Source organism: Nothoprocta perdicaria, unplaced genomic scaffold (assembly GCF_003342845.1).
Source record: "Nothoprocta perdicaria isolate Ctin4 unplaced genomic scaffold, notPer1 scaffold_112, whole genome shotgun sequence".
In the NCBI taxonomy this organism is placed as follows: domain Eukaryota; kingdom Metazoa; phylum Chordata; class Aves; order Tinamiformes; family Tinamidae; genus Nothoprocta; species Nothoprocta perdicaria.
The window spans coordinates 1,099,474-1,115,144 of NW_020454228.1; the positions used below are offsets into that span (position 1 = coordinate 1,099,474).

At 39.2% G+C, this 15,671-nt stretch overlaps 1 protein-coding gene across 1 annotated transcript in view; it reads right to left on the minus strand.

Moving 5' to 3' along the window:
* MAP3K15 (mitogen-activated protein kinase kinase kinase 15) overlaps positions 1-15,671 on the minus strand; it is a 47,826-nt gene that overhangs the window by 18,124 nt on the left and 14,031 nt on the right. The window contains exons 5-11 of the mRNA XM_026052051.1: positions 15,533-15,639; positions 7,331-7,501; positions 6,817-6,929; positions 5,090-5,249; positions 4,301-4,451; positions 3,803-3,910; positions 2,489-2,538 (exon numbers count right to left, since the gene is read on the minus strand). Of these exons, the coding sequence (XP_025907836.1) occupies positions 2,489-2,538; positions 3,803-3,910; positions 4,301-4,451; positions 5,090-5,249; positions 6,817-6,929; positions 7,331-7,501; positions 15,533-15,639 (860 nt within the window). The remainder of the gene's footprint in view (positions 1-2,488; positions 2,539-3,802; positions 3,911-4,300; positions 4,452-5,089; positions 5,250-6,816; positions 6,930-7,330; positions 7,502-15,532; positions 15,640-15,671) is intronic.

Sequence of the window (15,671 nt, forward strand, 5' to 3'; positions counted from 1 at the left end):
TACTTGTCTCTCTTTAATTAAGTTATCTTTCTAAGTTATAACTAATTTCTGTGCCATGTGTTGACTGAAGGTAATTAATTTGCATTTTAGAAATGATTTGCTGAATTATTCAGATCTCTGGAACTGTGGAGCATAACAACTTCGCAGCCATTCGTATTACATTGGACTAGTGAATTACATTAATTTAAATTAAAACATGCTCTTAGAAATAAATAATGAAGGTATGAGACAATCTATGTCCAAATCACAGAACAGTTGAGGTTGGAAGGGACCTCTAGAGATCATCTAGTCCAACCTCCTATTCCAGTTGGGACACCCAGAGCACAGGGCACAGGGCGGCATCCAGGAGGGTTTGGAAGATCTCCAGAGAAGGAGACTCCACAGCCTCCCTGGGCAGCCTGTGCCAGGGCTCTGGCACCCTCACAGGAAAGAAGTTCCTCCTCACATGCAGATGGAACTGCCAGTGTTGCAATTCGTATCCATCACCTCTTGTCCTGTCACTGGCCACCACTGAGAACAGTTTGGCCCCTTCCTCCCTACATTCCCCCTTCAGGTATTCATATATATTGATCAGATCCCCTTTCAATCTTCTTCAGGCTAAACAGGCCCAGCTCACTTTGTCTTTCCCCGTACGATAGATGCTGCAGTCCCTTAATCATCTTTGTCGCTCTCCACTGGACCTCCTCTAGAAGCTCCACGTCCCTCTTATACTGGGGAGCCCAGAACTGCCCCCAATACTCCAGGTGCGGCCTCACCAGAGCTGAGGAGAGGGGCAGAATCACCTCCCTTGACCTGCTGGCAACATCCTCCTGATGCAGGCCAGGATCCCATTGGCCTTCTTGGCCACGAGGGCACACTGCTCACTCATGGTTAACTTGGCGTCAACCAGGATTCCCAGATCCCTCTCCGTGGAGCTGCTTTCCAGCAGGTCGACCCCTAATCTGTACTGATGCCTGGGGTTATTCTTCCCCAGGTGCAGCATCCTGCACTTGTCCTTGTTGAACCTCATGAGGCTCCTCTCTGCCCAACTCTCCAACCTGTCCAGGTCCCTCTGGATGGCAGCACAGCCCTCCGGAGTGTCGGCCACTCCACCCAGCTTGGGGTCGTCCACAGACTAGATCAGGGTGCCCTCGTTGCCCTCGTCCAAGTCACTGATGAACAAGTTCAACAGCATCTGGCCCAGTACTAATCCCTGAGGGACACCACTGGTCACAGGCCTCCAATGAGACTCGACCCCATTTATCATGGCCCTCTGAGCTCTGCTACCCAGCCAGTTCTCAAACCACCTCTCTGCCCACTTACACAAATGTCCCACATTTTCTGAGCAGAAATGACCAAATGACCAATGGAAGACTTTCAGAGTAATTATCACTCATCTTATCCAGAGAAGTATTTTTTCTGTGAGCTTAAGTTATACAAGCTCAAAGGAGACAAACTTGGAATCTAAAGCTTAGATGGCTGCAGCCAAAACTGTAACCCAGCATAATCCTCTGCTTGACCACTACAGAATTCATTACTACCTATATAGCTGCAGTGCTTGTATCCTGCGTTTCTCAAGCACAAGTTTGTTACACAGAGCTGCCTTCTGCCAATAACAATTTAATGTCCTCGAAAGGCCTGACCCACCAATGAAATGATTCCCAGCCTCAGGGAGATGGAAAATGCTCAGCTGCATTCCCTGCACTTATGGGGCAGGGAATAGAATTCCCCTCGTTTGCCGCATCTCTGTCCCTTGCTTTCCTGGCAGCAAGTGGCCCACCCCGGGCTGTGTAAGCAAGCTCCTAAATGTACTCGTGTATTTTGCAAGTGATTATAGCACATATAACTCTTTTCTATTAATGCAGTTCCACAGAGCAATCGTGTTATTTACATGCAATATTCTGATCTTCCTTTTTACTAATATGTGGAGATCTATTTTTCTGTCATTAGTGTTATTGTTAATCTAGGTGTAATAAAATGTAACTACTTCAACTATTTAAAAGCTAATCCTTGAGATGCTTTCCCAGCTATCTCCTAGCTTTTCCTAGCCATCTTCCAGATGAAGGACTCAGCACAGAACATGTCCGTGCCTCATTTAACAGTCTTCTAGTGAATCAAGTTCTAGCTAGAAGAGTTTTAAACAGCAAAGGCAATCACAGAAAAGAGATTTCAATTTCCTTATCTGAATTCTAGCTGTCAGTACAATGGGCAATGAAATAGAATCTCATTAACTGAGAAGTTTAGTGAATATGAAAAAAATACAGGTACAAAAGTAAACACTGAGCAATTTAGAAGAAAATGAGCACACACACAGTTTTAGGCAAGTATTCCCACTAGAAATACACAGCTCTGATCACTCATGGAAAACTTTTTTGGGATGTATTTCAAACCAATCTGAACAGAAGAATCTTTATACCAGGCTAGGCAAAGCAGAGGCTTAAGGCAGAATCGAGATTTCCCACTTAAGACAATCGTAAAACCACACTTACATGTTTTCAGATATACTGACCTTATTCCCCTGATGGAGGAAGCTGTAAAATTCCATTCGTGAATCTGCTTCTGTAAAGAACAAAGTTCTGTATCAGTTAAGCTCTATATCAAGCTCTATATATCCTGAATTACTAGTGAAAAGCAAATCTAAGCATAATAAACAATTTTTTTTTTCTTAGTCAAGCGCTTTTTTTTTTTTAAATTTCAAATAAGCTTGATGCATAGGTATATGTGTAGGCTGTATTTCCTCATGTAAAATTCATTTGGAAGAATGAAGTTTGAAGTACAGTTTTCTAAACATGGTGTTTTGACTCTGTAAATACAACTTTTTATATTACACTCAAGCTTCTCTAAGCTGCTTAGGCTCAAAGGGAACGGAAACTTCCCACTGCTTCCTAAGAGACACTTAGCCAATTGCTCAGGTCAAGAGAGAGACACTGCAGGAAGGACAGCCTGTGCCTAAAAACACAGCCCTTTATAAATTCCCAGGCAGCAGCCGGGCCTTCTTTAGCACAGCTAGCTATGCCCTAATACTAAGGCAAAACTGACACATTCACTAGAAGTAATGAAATTACATTCACTAGAAGTAATGAAATAGTAGAGTGCATCTGAAAAGAGATTCACAGGTCTCAGTAATTATGTGGTCACCTCTGGTTTTGACTAACATACATTTTTTCCCACAAGTCACCTTTTTACAATTTTAGATTATCTTCCAACTACATCTTTCTGACATTAGGGAGTGTTGGCCAAATATATCCTGGATTCCAAGCCTTCAATATGAAATTGAAATTATTCCTCATTATAAGTGATTATACAGTCCAAAATAATACCTACTCCTTTGCTAATCTGCTATACATTATCCCACAATCCAAGACAGCAAAAGATCTTATCTCTTGGCATTTTTTTTTGTCACAGACTTGCACTCTTCTCTTCTAGTTCTATTTTTATAATTCTAGAAGCTTTTATAATTCCTGCAATTTAAACACAATATTGGTCTCTACTTTCTAAGTTCTGAGCTTAATAAATAACACACAATTCTAATGAGAAATACTAGAATCAAGGCAAGCAGCCCAAGCACTTCTAAGAAACATGGTCAAGTGAAATAAGCTTGAAATTAGAGGATAAGAATATCCAAGTTCTAATCTTAGATTCCCCTTTTATTTTCTCTGTAAAACTCCTGTTTTCAGTATGTACAAAAAAGAGATTTGGTTTCACGGAAATGTAACAAGCTTTAAAAAATTGTAAAGCTTCCAAATCGACATGTGAGAAAGGGATTTTGAGCACAATGAATCAAGCTCAGAATACATGAGATGCATCTGCCAGCAATTTTTACCATTTCAGTGGGAGAGACATGCCACAAAGACAGAGATCTCTCATCTGCTTCATTGTTGATTGATACATACGCAGGCTGGTAGACTTTAGTTGGCTCTATCACTAAAACCTGAGAAGAGAACACTTTACATTAGTAAAACAACAGGTTTACACAATAGCATCTTGGAAAAAAACATACACTGATATAGATAATAAGTAACCTCTGTGTATAATTTGGGGAGTGGTTGAAAGTCAGGGCAGGGCAGGAAGAAGTTGTTTCCCTATTTGCAGAACTGTATCATCGTGCTTTGTTAGACTTGCAAATATTTTTTAGGATGCTCTCGGGATGGTGGGTTAAATGTTTAAAAAAGTGAAGATTAGCAGAAAACAGGTTTTTAGTTAAYGCAATGAAAGGACAGGCAGCTAAGCATGTAATTGCTATGTTTAGAAACTTCCAATTCCTGTTATATCCTGCCCAGAAACATAAGACATACAGAACTTGTTAAGCATAACATCTTACTGGAAATCTCAGTCCATTAGTTGTTTCTTTCGATGCCTCAAAAATTATATCTAGCCAGAAYGTCAATCTTTCTTGTCTAGGAGAATGATCTATGGTGAGTTTCTTGAAATGCTGAATTAACATCACATTCTGAACTAATGATTTCAAGTACCTAGAATGTATTGAATTAGTGAGTTAGCAGAGAACAAAGAATTTGACCAGATACTAAAAGCACTTTGCTTATATGTCCAACAAGYAACTGCAAATGTAATCCACAGCAAAATTAAATACATTTTAAAAGCTACTATAAATGGAAATGATTGTGTTGATATTTTTTGTAGATTTCTAGAAATAATAGAAAGTTTAGTTAAAAATTGTAAGTATGAAAACCCTAAGTCATAAGCTCACATAGGCATTCATGAACAGTATCTTATGAGAAAAGAGTATAGTTACATGAGTGATTAAAAACAAAAGAAAACAAACAAACAAAAACCCTCAGCCAGAAAATAGGGGGGGATGGGTAGTAGCTATCTAGACTCTGAAAAGAGTTCTGTTTCACAAGAAATCATCACTAATTTCAAAATTGTTTCCTACAAGGCTTATGCTTCAGTGGAATCCAAAGCCAACAATGAAGGGTAACATAATTTCCTACCAACATCTCTTCCTCTTTGGTTACAAAAATATAAGAACAGACTATAAAGTCAAAGAGTTACAAAGTTTAAAGATCCAGTTAAGTCACCAAGTGYCTAAAGGATTGTTTTGTGCATTTCCTAGGGCCGGATACTGAAGGTACTGCCTGTATCAACATACCATACTGGAGGCTTCAGCTTAAAAAGTTTCTCTGCTGCTTGTACTGCTTTACCAATATCATTAGCCAGCATGCTCACACTGAAAAACTGCCCCACATCCCAGTAACTGTTCATTTTTTCTAGGCTTCCTTTTCTTCCCAGTAAGCTGTTTAAACGTACACCTGTAAAAGGTAAAAAAAATATATATTTTTCTGTCAGTAAGAACATACTCATACCAAATTCATACTAAGACTAGTAACATTTGATTTATCATTAGTGCTTAAACAAAAAAGGAAACAAAGCATAGCAAGTAATATCCCCAGTAGATTCCAGACAGCCAGAACTCCTACCACACACGATGCTGAAAAAGTCTTGTGCTATTTGCCTGGGCTATCTGCCTCCTGACTTKCAGTGTAAGCTGTGCATCTCTGTGTCCTCAAGATCTGCATCTGCTGCAAAACATCAGCAGTTAGAGGCCTATGAAAAGCCACCCCAGAATAAGGACACTGGAGTGGTTTAAAGTCCCCTTTGCATTCTTCACTTTTGAGGTACAAGTGTGTGTTTCAGACAGAATTTGATTCCAAATATAGTTATTATAGTTATCAACTATAATTCTTCTCAAAAGAACTGAGTATTTGTTTCTACCATACAATTTATTTATAGATCTATGTGCAGAGTGGCAAATTTGAATGACATCTGAATCTAGAGTACTGTGTTCAGTTCTGGGCACCCCAGTATAGGAAGGACGTGGAGCTTCTGGAGAGGGTCCAGAGAAGGGCAACCAGGATGATTAAGGGAATGGAACATCTCTCGTATGAAGAGAGGCTGAGTGAGCTGGGCCTKTTTTCTCTGGAGAAGAGACGGCTCAGAGGGGATATGATTAATATGTATAAGTTCAGGAAGGGAGAATGCAGGGAGGAAGGGGACAGGCTGTTCTCACTGGTGGCCAGCGATAGGACGAGGGGTAATGGCCACAAGCTGAAGCATAAGAAGTTCCGTCTCCAGGTGAGGAGCAACTTCTTTCCTGTTAGGGTGGCAGAGCAGTGGAACAGGCTGCCCAGGGAGGTTGTGGAGTCTCCTATTCTGGAGGTCTTCAAAACCCGCCTGGATGCCACCCTGTGCCACATGCTGTAGGTGTGCCTGCTGGAGCAGGAAGGTTGGACTAGATGATCTGTAGAGGTCCTTCCAACCTTAAATATTCTGTGAATCTGTTCTGTGAATCTAGGTAGACTACTAACCATCCTGGTAGAGCCTTCCATGTGACTTTGCTGGCGGGAACCTTTCAGTTTGGGGATAACAGAAACTCCATGGATTCTTTCCCAGCCTCACTTAGGAAAGCTGGGTCACACCTTTGTCCCCTGTTGGCTATGCAATGGGACAATCTCAGTGGTGCTGGAGAGGCTGAGCAGACGGAGCTGCCTTGTTCTCTTGTTCCCTTCCAATCCCCTGGGGTCCTTTAGATGGGCCTACTTGCTAGAAACATACCCCAAGACAGGAATGAACAAACATTCCTTCAAGATCCCTCTGTTTTCAGCTGCCACTTGTGATCCAACATCAAAAAGTCCAGATTGCCTTTCTGTCCATATACTCTATCTTGGTAAATATATATACGTGTATAGTGTGTGTGTGTGTGTGTGTGTGTGTATATATATATATATGTATATATAAATACATATTTTTTCCTTGCTCCTGTTCCTTCCATTGGGAAAGAAGGCAGGAACTTGTCTGTGGTGCAGTGTGGATACTCACCTATTTTTCTCAGTTCCACTGAGCTTTCAAACTGTTGCCCTGCAACAAGCAGCAGAACTGCAAGGTTGATTCCAGAGTACAGAGTTGACTGGAGTTCAAATCCTTTGCGATACCTGCGGAGAGGAGTCAAGAGCTCACACAGTAGTAGAACTAAATTCTACAAAGTTTTGGTAAGTATTTTAAGCTATCAGTTTTCTGCAAAGATTAGATATCTAGTTGGTACCAATGGCACTCTTGGAGTAGTTTTTATGACTACACAAAGATATACATGTGGATAATGTGTTAGGCGAGTATCTCCTCCAATAAACTGCATCATTCTCTATTCATAACAAAGTCTATAAAAAGCAAGGAAAACTTAAATATATAAAGTGCTCTCCAAAGTCYAAAACCAATTGTTCAAACAGCATTGTAAAACATCTGAAAGTACAACATTTGATCTTTTTTAACTGTCTTTTTATAAACAGAAGTATGCCTGAAAAAAAAWTTAAAGAGATTTTTTTGTGTGTGTGGTTACCATTCAATGGCATGATCTCGACTACTGGTATCTTTATAACCAGAATCAAGAAACATATCCTTGTAGATCCTCCCACATAAGCAAAACATATCTGGAGCAGGGTGATCACACGTCTGCAGGACTTGAAGCATAACTTGTAGTGCCTTCTCCCTGTCACCTGCATTGTTTCTTCTGAAAACAAATACAGAAAATAAATGAGTTCAAGTCTGAAAAAGTGACTGCAAGATGGCAAAATAACATTATCCCCTCTCTCTCTCTCTCTCTCTCTCCTACAGTCCATCCTTCATTATTATGTATTTTACTTTATTTACACAGAGGCATGATTGGTTCATTAAAAGGAAAAACAAGAGAAAAATAAGATTTTTTTTTWAAAAAAAGCTCACTAATGTATTTTCTTATCCAGAGAATCTGCTTCTAGCTTTCTAGCTCATCTGAAAAGAAAATCCTTCTACAAAAAAAAAAAAAAATTGCCTTCTTTCATGATGCCTTCATGCACAAGCAGACAGACTGCATGTACTGCAAGGGGAAACGAGCTGGCTTAGTGCTTATTCCCTCCAGCAGTCAGGCTGACAACTCCTTTAGCTATGCCCACGTTTTATAATCTTGAACCTTGAGGACCCAGGGCCAATACTGAGCAATAGTGTTCAACTGTGAAAGGATGAAACATCCAAAAGGCTGATGGGGCATTTGAACTAAAAGGAGAAGGAGGAAGAAAAACAAACAAACAAAAAAAGACCTCAGTTAGCCACATTCCCTTCTTAATTATGATTATTCAGGCTGGAGTAAAAGTTTGCAAAACAAACGGTGGTCATAAGTTTATTTTGATGAGCACTTATCAAYTGCAGTATGAAAACAAATTATTGGTTAAATATCATTTAAGCACTGAACTATCATTAAACATAATTAAACAAAACATCAGAATTTTAGACTCATTTRACCTTATTTTTAGGGAGCTTATAATTCACTATTTGCAGCAACAACAACCACCACTTAAAAATGTTTGTTTGTAGGAGTAATGCAAACACAGTACTCAAGATTAATTGCTTCTCCAAGACATTTTTTAAATACTAGAGAGATTTGAAATATTTACCAACCCCTTTTCAGAACTGTTTACAATTTGTTGATCCGTATCCAGGAATAGGCTTACACGTGCTGTGATCACTTTGTCAGCAGTAGGAGTAGCAGATAATGGTTTCTGGTAAATTAAGCATTTGCATGTCCTAAAGGATTAACACTTGCTGCAAAATGACTCAGTTCCTACGTAATGAGTTGTCAGACTAAACCCAGTAATATCTCATTTGTAGCAAAATCTCATGCTTCTGTGCATGTTAGGTGATAGAGAACATTAATACAAATGCATGGATTTAKAACCAGTTAGGCACTGCCTGTGATGTCCCAAACACAGTGTAAATTTTTTGCAGTAAGTGCTTTTTGAAAAATAGTCAAGTATTTTTTCTTCAAATCGACCGAATTTAGGTTGTTCTGAAATTCATAGCAGTCRTCTCCAATGGGCATGCAAAGAGAAAGTTAGCATCTTCTTTCAGTTTTAATAAGAAATAAAATGAAAAAGAAACATGGGGGTAAGTCCATTCTACTTGTTATTATTCTCTGGCCAAACCTGTTTGGAACTAACCAGATTCTCTTGGAAGTAATATCCAAGTTTTATGGTTCTTCATATGAAAGGAGTCAGGTAAGCACAGCGTACAACAAAATTAGTCCCTAAAAAGAAGTTCAGTAGCCCTCAGTAAGCATACACCTACCATGATATCATAGAAATTGATACACATTCCAACTTAGCTGAAAAAAAAAAAGAATTAAATGCATGAAAAATAAAATTAAAATCACTAACTGCTTCCAAGATGCTTCAAACTTTGACTCAAATCCGCCTTGCATGAAAACAAGTTAAATATTAATGACATAACACTAAAACATGCTATTTATTAGTTGAGATAGCACAACTTTAGAGAAAGACACTACACTACACAAAGTAGCACCCTGTTTAGAATAGGCCACTGCACAAATCAACACTTTGGGGCATTGAAGGCTGAACCTGCACCCACCTGAAGTCAAGACTGCTTCCTGAAGCTTCCTGAAGCCAGGCAGCTCGCAGCCTCCAGAAACTGCTCCTGCTTCCCYGGGCAGTCAGCTAGGTTGGTCACTGCACAGTTGCCAGCCCACCATCTGTCTGCTTGCTCTACCTTGCTGCTTTAATCCCAGCACCTTTCCTCTTCTCCCCCTGCCTACATAGGCCTCCCATTTCCCTCTCTCCCCATCATGCCCAGTTACCTGCTTCTGCTTTATTTCTCTGAATCCCTTCATATGGTCACAAACCCAAAGGAAATAGTTTAAAATAGTTTCACACATAATATTTTTTTTGGTTTGTGTAAGCAAACAGAATTAAGGTATGACAAAATAATGCTTACAGTTGTGCAATTTCAGTTTTGTATCGTATGTTCTAACTTCAGTCCCCAAAAGCTCTCCTCTGAAGGTATGGGATAAACTATAAAATACATCAGGATCAGGATAAATCTGAAAGTTTCCTAATAATAATTTACAAAAAGATTTTCTCCCTTCTTCCCATTCTCTTCTCTCCTTTTCAAAAACAAGCTCTCCCTCCATAACTTRGCAACTTCAGCAACAATTTTTTTTTGCTTGGATTCAGAAGCCCCAAGGTACTCAGTGCTGCTGAGACCTGCTTCCTTATTCCCCATGGGGAACAAAAGCACCCAAAGTTGGCAAATCCTAAAGGTGCACAGAAAGGTGCTCGCTGCCTTCCCCCTGTATTGTATGCAAGGCATCCTCCAAGGATTAGAGATATTAAATCCCAGATCTTTAATTCATAATTTTCAATGGCCCCCCAGACACTCCTTCCTCAGTTCAGTCCCCCATTTCCCTAACACCAACCCTCCTTGCCCTCCCAAGTTCAAGAATAACTTGTTAGGGGCTTGTTTCAGTTGGCTCAAGGGTTTGCTTGGTTGGGTTTGCATTTGTAGCAAAGGGGGACAGGCTACAAAAACAGCATTCACAGCAATCAATCAATCGTAATTTGMAGAAAACAAGCTCTTTACAAATCCTTGCTACTTTCCCCTGTCCAAATTTCCTTGATGAATACAGAATTTACTACTGCTGTCTCAGGAAGTTCCCAAGCCACAAGTTGCTGGAAATGGTGGGAATATTTAGGGAAATGTATACATTCACCTGTTTCCATACTTTTTCCTATGCCTCTGCTATAGATCACCATCAGAAATTAGAATCCACCACCTTTAACACGTTGATACAAGCAGGAAACCAAAACTACACTCCACAAACCAAATCTTTGTCCGATGAGGTTAGCATCGGAGCACTGCACAGATTTTATGGGGACAGGAACTGGGCCTCTCGGCCAACAACAGCTGATACGTTCCTTTGCTTTTTCACCTTACGTTCATCTCTTCCCCTGTTGCTAGCTACCTAGCTGGAAAAAGAAGGCGGCCTTCTTACGGTGTATACTCTTATGTGAGCAAACAGTAATTTGTTCAAGGGTTCCTTTGGCTTCCTCTATATTTCATTTTGACTTACCGACACRATCTTTTGTTATTATTTTAATAACTCTGTAAGCAAGCATATTTCTGGAAAAGAAGTACAGGGTGAAAAAACCCCACAGTAACAAACAGTTCTAAAAAGCTCTCCCAAAAARTGGCAGTCAAAAACAGAAACCTGCTCTCCCTCCATATTAATATGAATCTTGTTTATATCATGATTTCAGTCTAGAAGCAGCTATCAGCAATTCACTGCACATTATTATTAAAAACAGAATCATATTGTCACATTGCAGAGTAAAGTGAACATGAGGCAACTTTTAATTAATTTTTTTTAATTTAATTACAACTTTAATTGTATTTTAATTAAGCTTAAAATACTTAAATAAGTTTAATAATACTTAAAATACTTAATCTTTTTTTTTTAATAGACTTCAATGTAGCAYGTAGCAGTATAGCTTATGAGGTTTTTATAAATTAAGAGTCTGATATGGAGTCATTAAGGCATACATTACTACCTCTGCAATGTAATTTTATTCAAAAGAGTTCAAAATAAGATTAATTTGCATTTAGAAWTGCAACAACTAATCAGAATTAGAGTTATTACAGAGGTATTTAAAACAAGAAACTAATTCTGCTGCAAGTTAATTGAGTCTCACACATCACCAAGGATGCAATTGGGCATGTTAATATTCACAGCAGYGAGTTGAAAATATGACAACACAGACTGGACTTTGAGACTAAATTTGCYGGTCTTCAGACAATGGAAAAAAAGTGCAACATCTTCATCCTCCTATGCACTTCAGATGTTACACGCTCAGCCACTGCACATAAAATGAGGAACCCCATGATGTGATTTTTACAAGACCATTTTTGAGAAGAGAACCACATTTTAAATAACTGAGTGCTTTTCAATGGGAATAATTTCCTACAGTTGTTATTATTCATGATGACTAGTAATTTACTACTTGCACCTTGTAACACCCTTCACTTATTATTTTTTTAATACAGTACGTTGCTTGTTAAAACACAGCATGCTGAGTTAAACAATGGTGACTGCAGCTGCCTTGGGCTTTAATATAAATGAAGATAGAACTGCCTTGGAAAGAAACTCAGCTCTTTATAGCTCAGCTATTATCTACAAAATTTGTACAAATTTGGCACAGCCCTTGGCCTCTTTGCAAGTCGTCATAAGTCGACACCGAGGATTATCTGGAAACTTAGTAAAAAAGGCAAACTGAAAAGCACTAAGTACAACTGAAGTGTACTGCAGTTCATCCAAATCTTTCCTATGCCACCATAAATTACTGAAGTAGATCCTAAGCAAACAGCCAATGGACAACAGTAAAATCAAAACCAAAAGTTAAAATAAAAAATAAAAAATAAAAAATAAAAAATAAAAAATAAAAAATAAAAAATAAAAAATAAAAAATAAAAAAATAAAAAATAAAAAAAAAATCTATACTTTGCTAATATTCACACATACTACAGTAACAAGAAGTAAAACAGTAAAGAAAAAGCTAGCATTCTTTTTCATTATTCTCTCAACCTGATTGCAAGCAAATAAAATTCATGGAAATAGATGGCAGTACTTTCCATTCCAATTATTCTGATTGCAAATGGTCCTGTTCATGTCACTTGCTCAATAGTGTTCAATAATTTGAGCATTACTAAAAGAATACTAACTATACTGAATAGGAGCAACTATTGTATGAGGAARGACTATGCAAGCTGGGCCTGTTTAGCCTCAAGAAGAGAAGGTTGAGACAAGATCTGATCAAAATGTATAAATACCCAAGGGGAGAATGCAAAGAGGATGAGGCCAAGCTCTTCTCAGTRGTGGCCAGTGACAGGACAAGGGGCAATGGATACAAGTTGAAACACAGGCGGTTCCATCTSCATGTGAGGAGGAACTTCTTTCCTGTGAGGGTGCCAGAGCCCTGGCACAGGCTGCCCAGGGAGGCTGTGGAGTCTCCTTCTCTGGAGATCTTCCAAACYYRCCTGGATGCCGCCCTGTGCCCTGTGCTCTGGGTGTCCCTGCTGGAGCAGGGGGTTGGACTGGATGRTCYCTAGAGGTCCCTTCCAACCTCAACCACTCTGTGACTCTGTGAAAGGGTACATTTTACGCATAGGTCATTGAGTAAAAGAAAGCATTCTATGAACATTTTCCTTAACGTAATATTATGGTTCTGCTAGCTGCCAGTCGCACGTGACAGCAGAGTGGCCACGGACAGCACAAACACAGCAACAAGCCACGTATGGCACAGCACAGGAGAGCGCTCCTTCAAACCGCCCAAAAGTCAAACTCAGAAGTGGGCACAGAAGCGCCCGCCTGCCCTGCACATGTCGTGGCAGCTGCTTTGGGGCACACCTGCATGGTGCTCCACAGGCGSGGCGGCTCGCTGCGCCGCTACGAAAACACGTTCGCCTCTTTGCTCAGCCCGGCCTGCTACCTTGGACAGAGACCTACATGTTCAACACACCAAGTGGAGCCTTTTTCTGTATTTTTTTCCTCAAGCTGAAGAGAAATCTTTGAACAGTAGAAGCTAATTTCWGCCTTCTTCCTAATGGAAAAGCAGTCATTCCCTTCTGGAGAAGCTCTCCGTAACAGTGTTTCGGTTGTTCCCCGAGGAACTCAAGGAGAGTCACAGCGGCTCCAGCTAGTGATTCATGTAATGAAATCAGTTGATGCAGAAAGCAGATGCAGCAGCTGTCGTTCTGGGTTGTCTCACAAGGGTCCTGTCAGCACAGTCACATCAATGACAGTGGAAGCTTAAACTTCTGGAAGTTTGATGGCACGAGGGTCACGGGGTGCTCAAAATATGAAGAATTCCAAGACAAACCGAAGAAGGGAGTGTGCCAGTTTTCCTACACACGTGTAAATGGCCAAGTTTAAAATAACATGGTCTGATCAATTCAGGATATTCTCCCAGGGAAAGGGAGAAGGCATGACCCTAGTTGGCATTATTATTCGTGGCAGATTTCAACCACTTCTCTCTCTCTTTAAATATTCAGATCAGAATTTCCTGAGAGAAAATCCCTCAGTTAAAACAAATTTCAGATTTGGTAGATGATTAACCAGCTAAGATTTAATGGTCTGTGATTTCAGAAGCTAAGAATCAAGAACCCTAGCATTCACTTGCARTCTTAAAAGGGGGAGAAAAAATAAATAAATAATAAAAAAGCTGAATTATCTCTAAGTATATTCATATATCTGATTTCAAGTGCTATATATTAATAATTTCCCATTCTCCCCATTAAAAAGGTTTTGTCATCATCCAAATATGAGTTAAAATTCTAAACAGAGGTCTAATTATCTTACTGCATGAGAGACTCAGGCATTACCTGATTTCTGATTATTTTTTTCTATGACATATTTCTCCTTGTAATGAATTCTTATCTCGGAATGATTCCTTTTCTTTGTGTTTTTTTTTTAATGACATTATAAAAACCACTTTCCAACCTTTAAGAATTACCTCTATAGCTAGTTTCCATATTTCCATAAGACCAYGAACAGTAGAACGACATAGTCTCAGGCACACCAATGGCTGTATACTCTATATTACTCACTACTACCATATTCTTCAGAAGATCACTTCAAGCTGCTCGCCACGACATCACTCAGACGACCACGCAGCCCATCAACACCACCATCACCCTCTTGAAAATGAGGGTATGAAAATGAGTTTTCTTGTAGGGATAACATGATGTTTACTGCTCAGTGAAAGCTGTTCTTTAGCACAGAACTGAAGGAAAAGTAACTGATATTTTTCTGAGCAGTTATTTTGTATTTACTTCTAACAAGTCTGATGAAAATGTCAAATAGCACAAGACTTGTTACTCCTTTCTATAAAATCCCATCAGAGAAGAAAAAAAGAGAGAGAGAGAGGGAGAATACTGCTCATCAACAACTACTTTTCTAGATCTACAAGTAAGGTCTTAATCCCTTTGATGGATGTTGAAATGATGCTCCCCAGCACTAATTTTTTGTATGAACATTTCTCATACAAACTCCAGGTCACAACTTCCAGGAGCACACAGATTGCATCCAAGCAGTTACATTTATTATTACTTCTGATTTCATTTGTATAAGATCTGTTTTCCATAATGAATTTTGAACAAAAATTCTTTASAAATGAAGGCACTATAATACACAGGCACAAAAGAAATCAGCAACAATCTAGAAGTTTAATAATATATTTCCCCTTTGCTAATTAAGAAAAGATGAATCAGGAAAGAGCTGGTGGGTTCAAATCACCTTTCAGCCTTCCAATTATGAATTACAAATTATGTATTATGAATTACAGTTCATGGATAAAGTACTACTTGTTATTCATCAGTTTAATCACTTGCTTGTAACTGTATTATGCTAAACTCTTCAAGATGCTCAGCATAAACAATGATCCACAAACGAAAATTGCAGCCTGATCAAGRACCCCCTGACACCACTGGAGGCTTTCAGAATGATGCTGATGGCTTTTGGAACAAAGCCTGTATCCACTCATCAGGTTGTTAACAAAATGATGGTTGCTGGAAAATAGTTTTCCTCCAATGTTGGAAGCTGGTCGTTGTGTAGAGGATGCAGTGTGCACAGAAAGGGAAAATTTGACATCATCTCTTCTATAAATTTACATAAAAAATCAAACAGCAATAAAATGAAACAGCTTCAAGCAATTATCCTTACCGATTCAATGCAAAAGCATAATGAAATTTAATGTTGTGTTGATCAGCCAGATCACAGGTTGGAAGCATTTCTAGTGTTTCTACCAGCTTCACCATAGCATCATAGTCCTGGTAGGAATTTAAAAAAAAAAAAAAAAAAA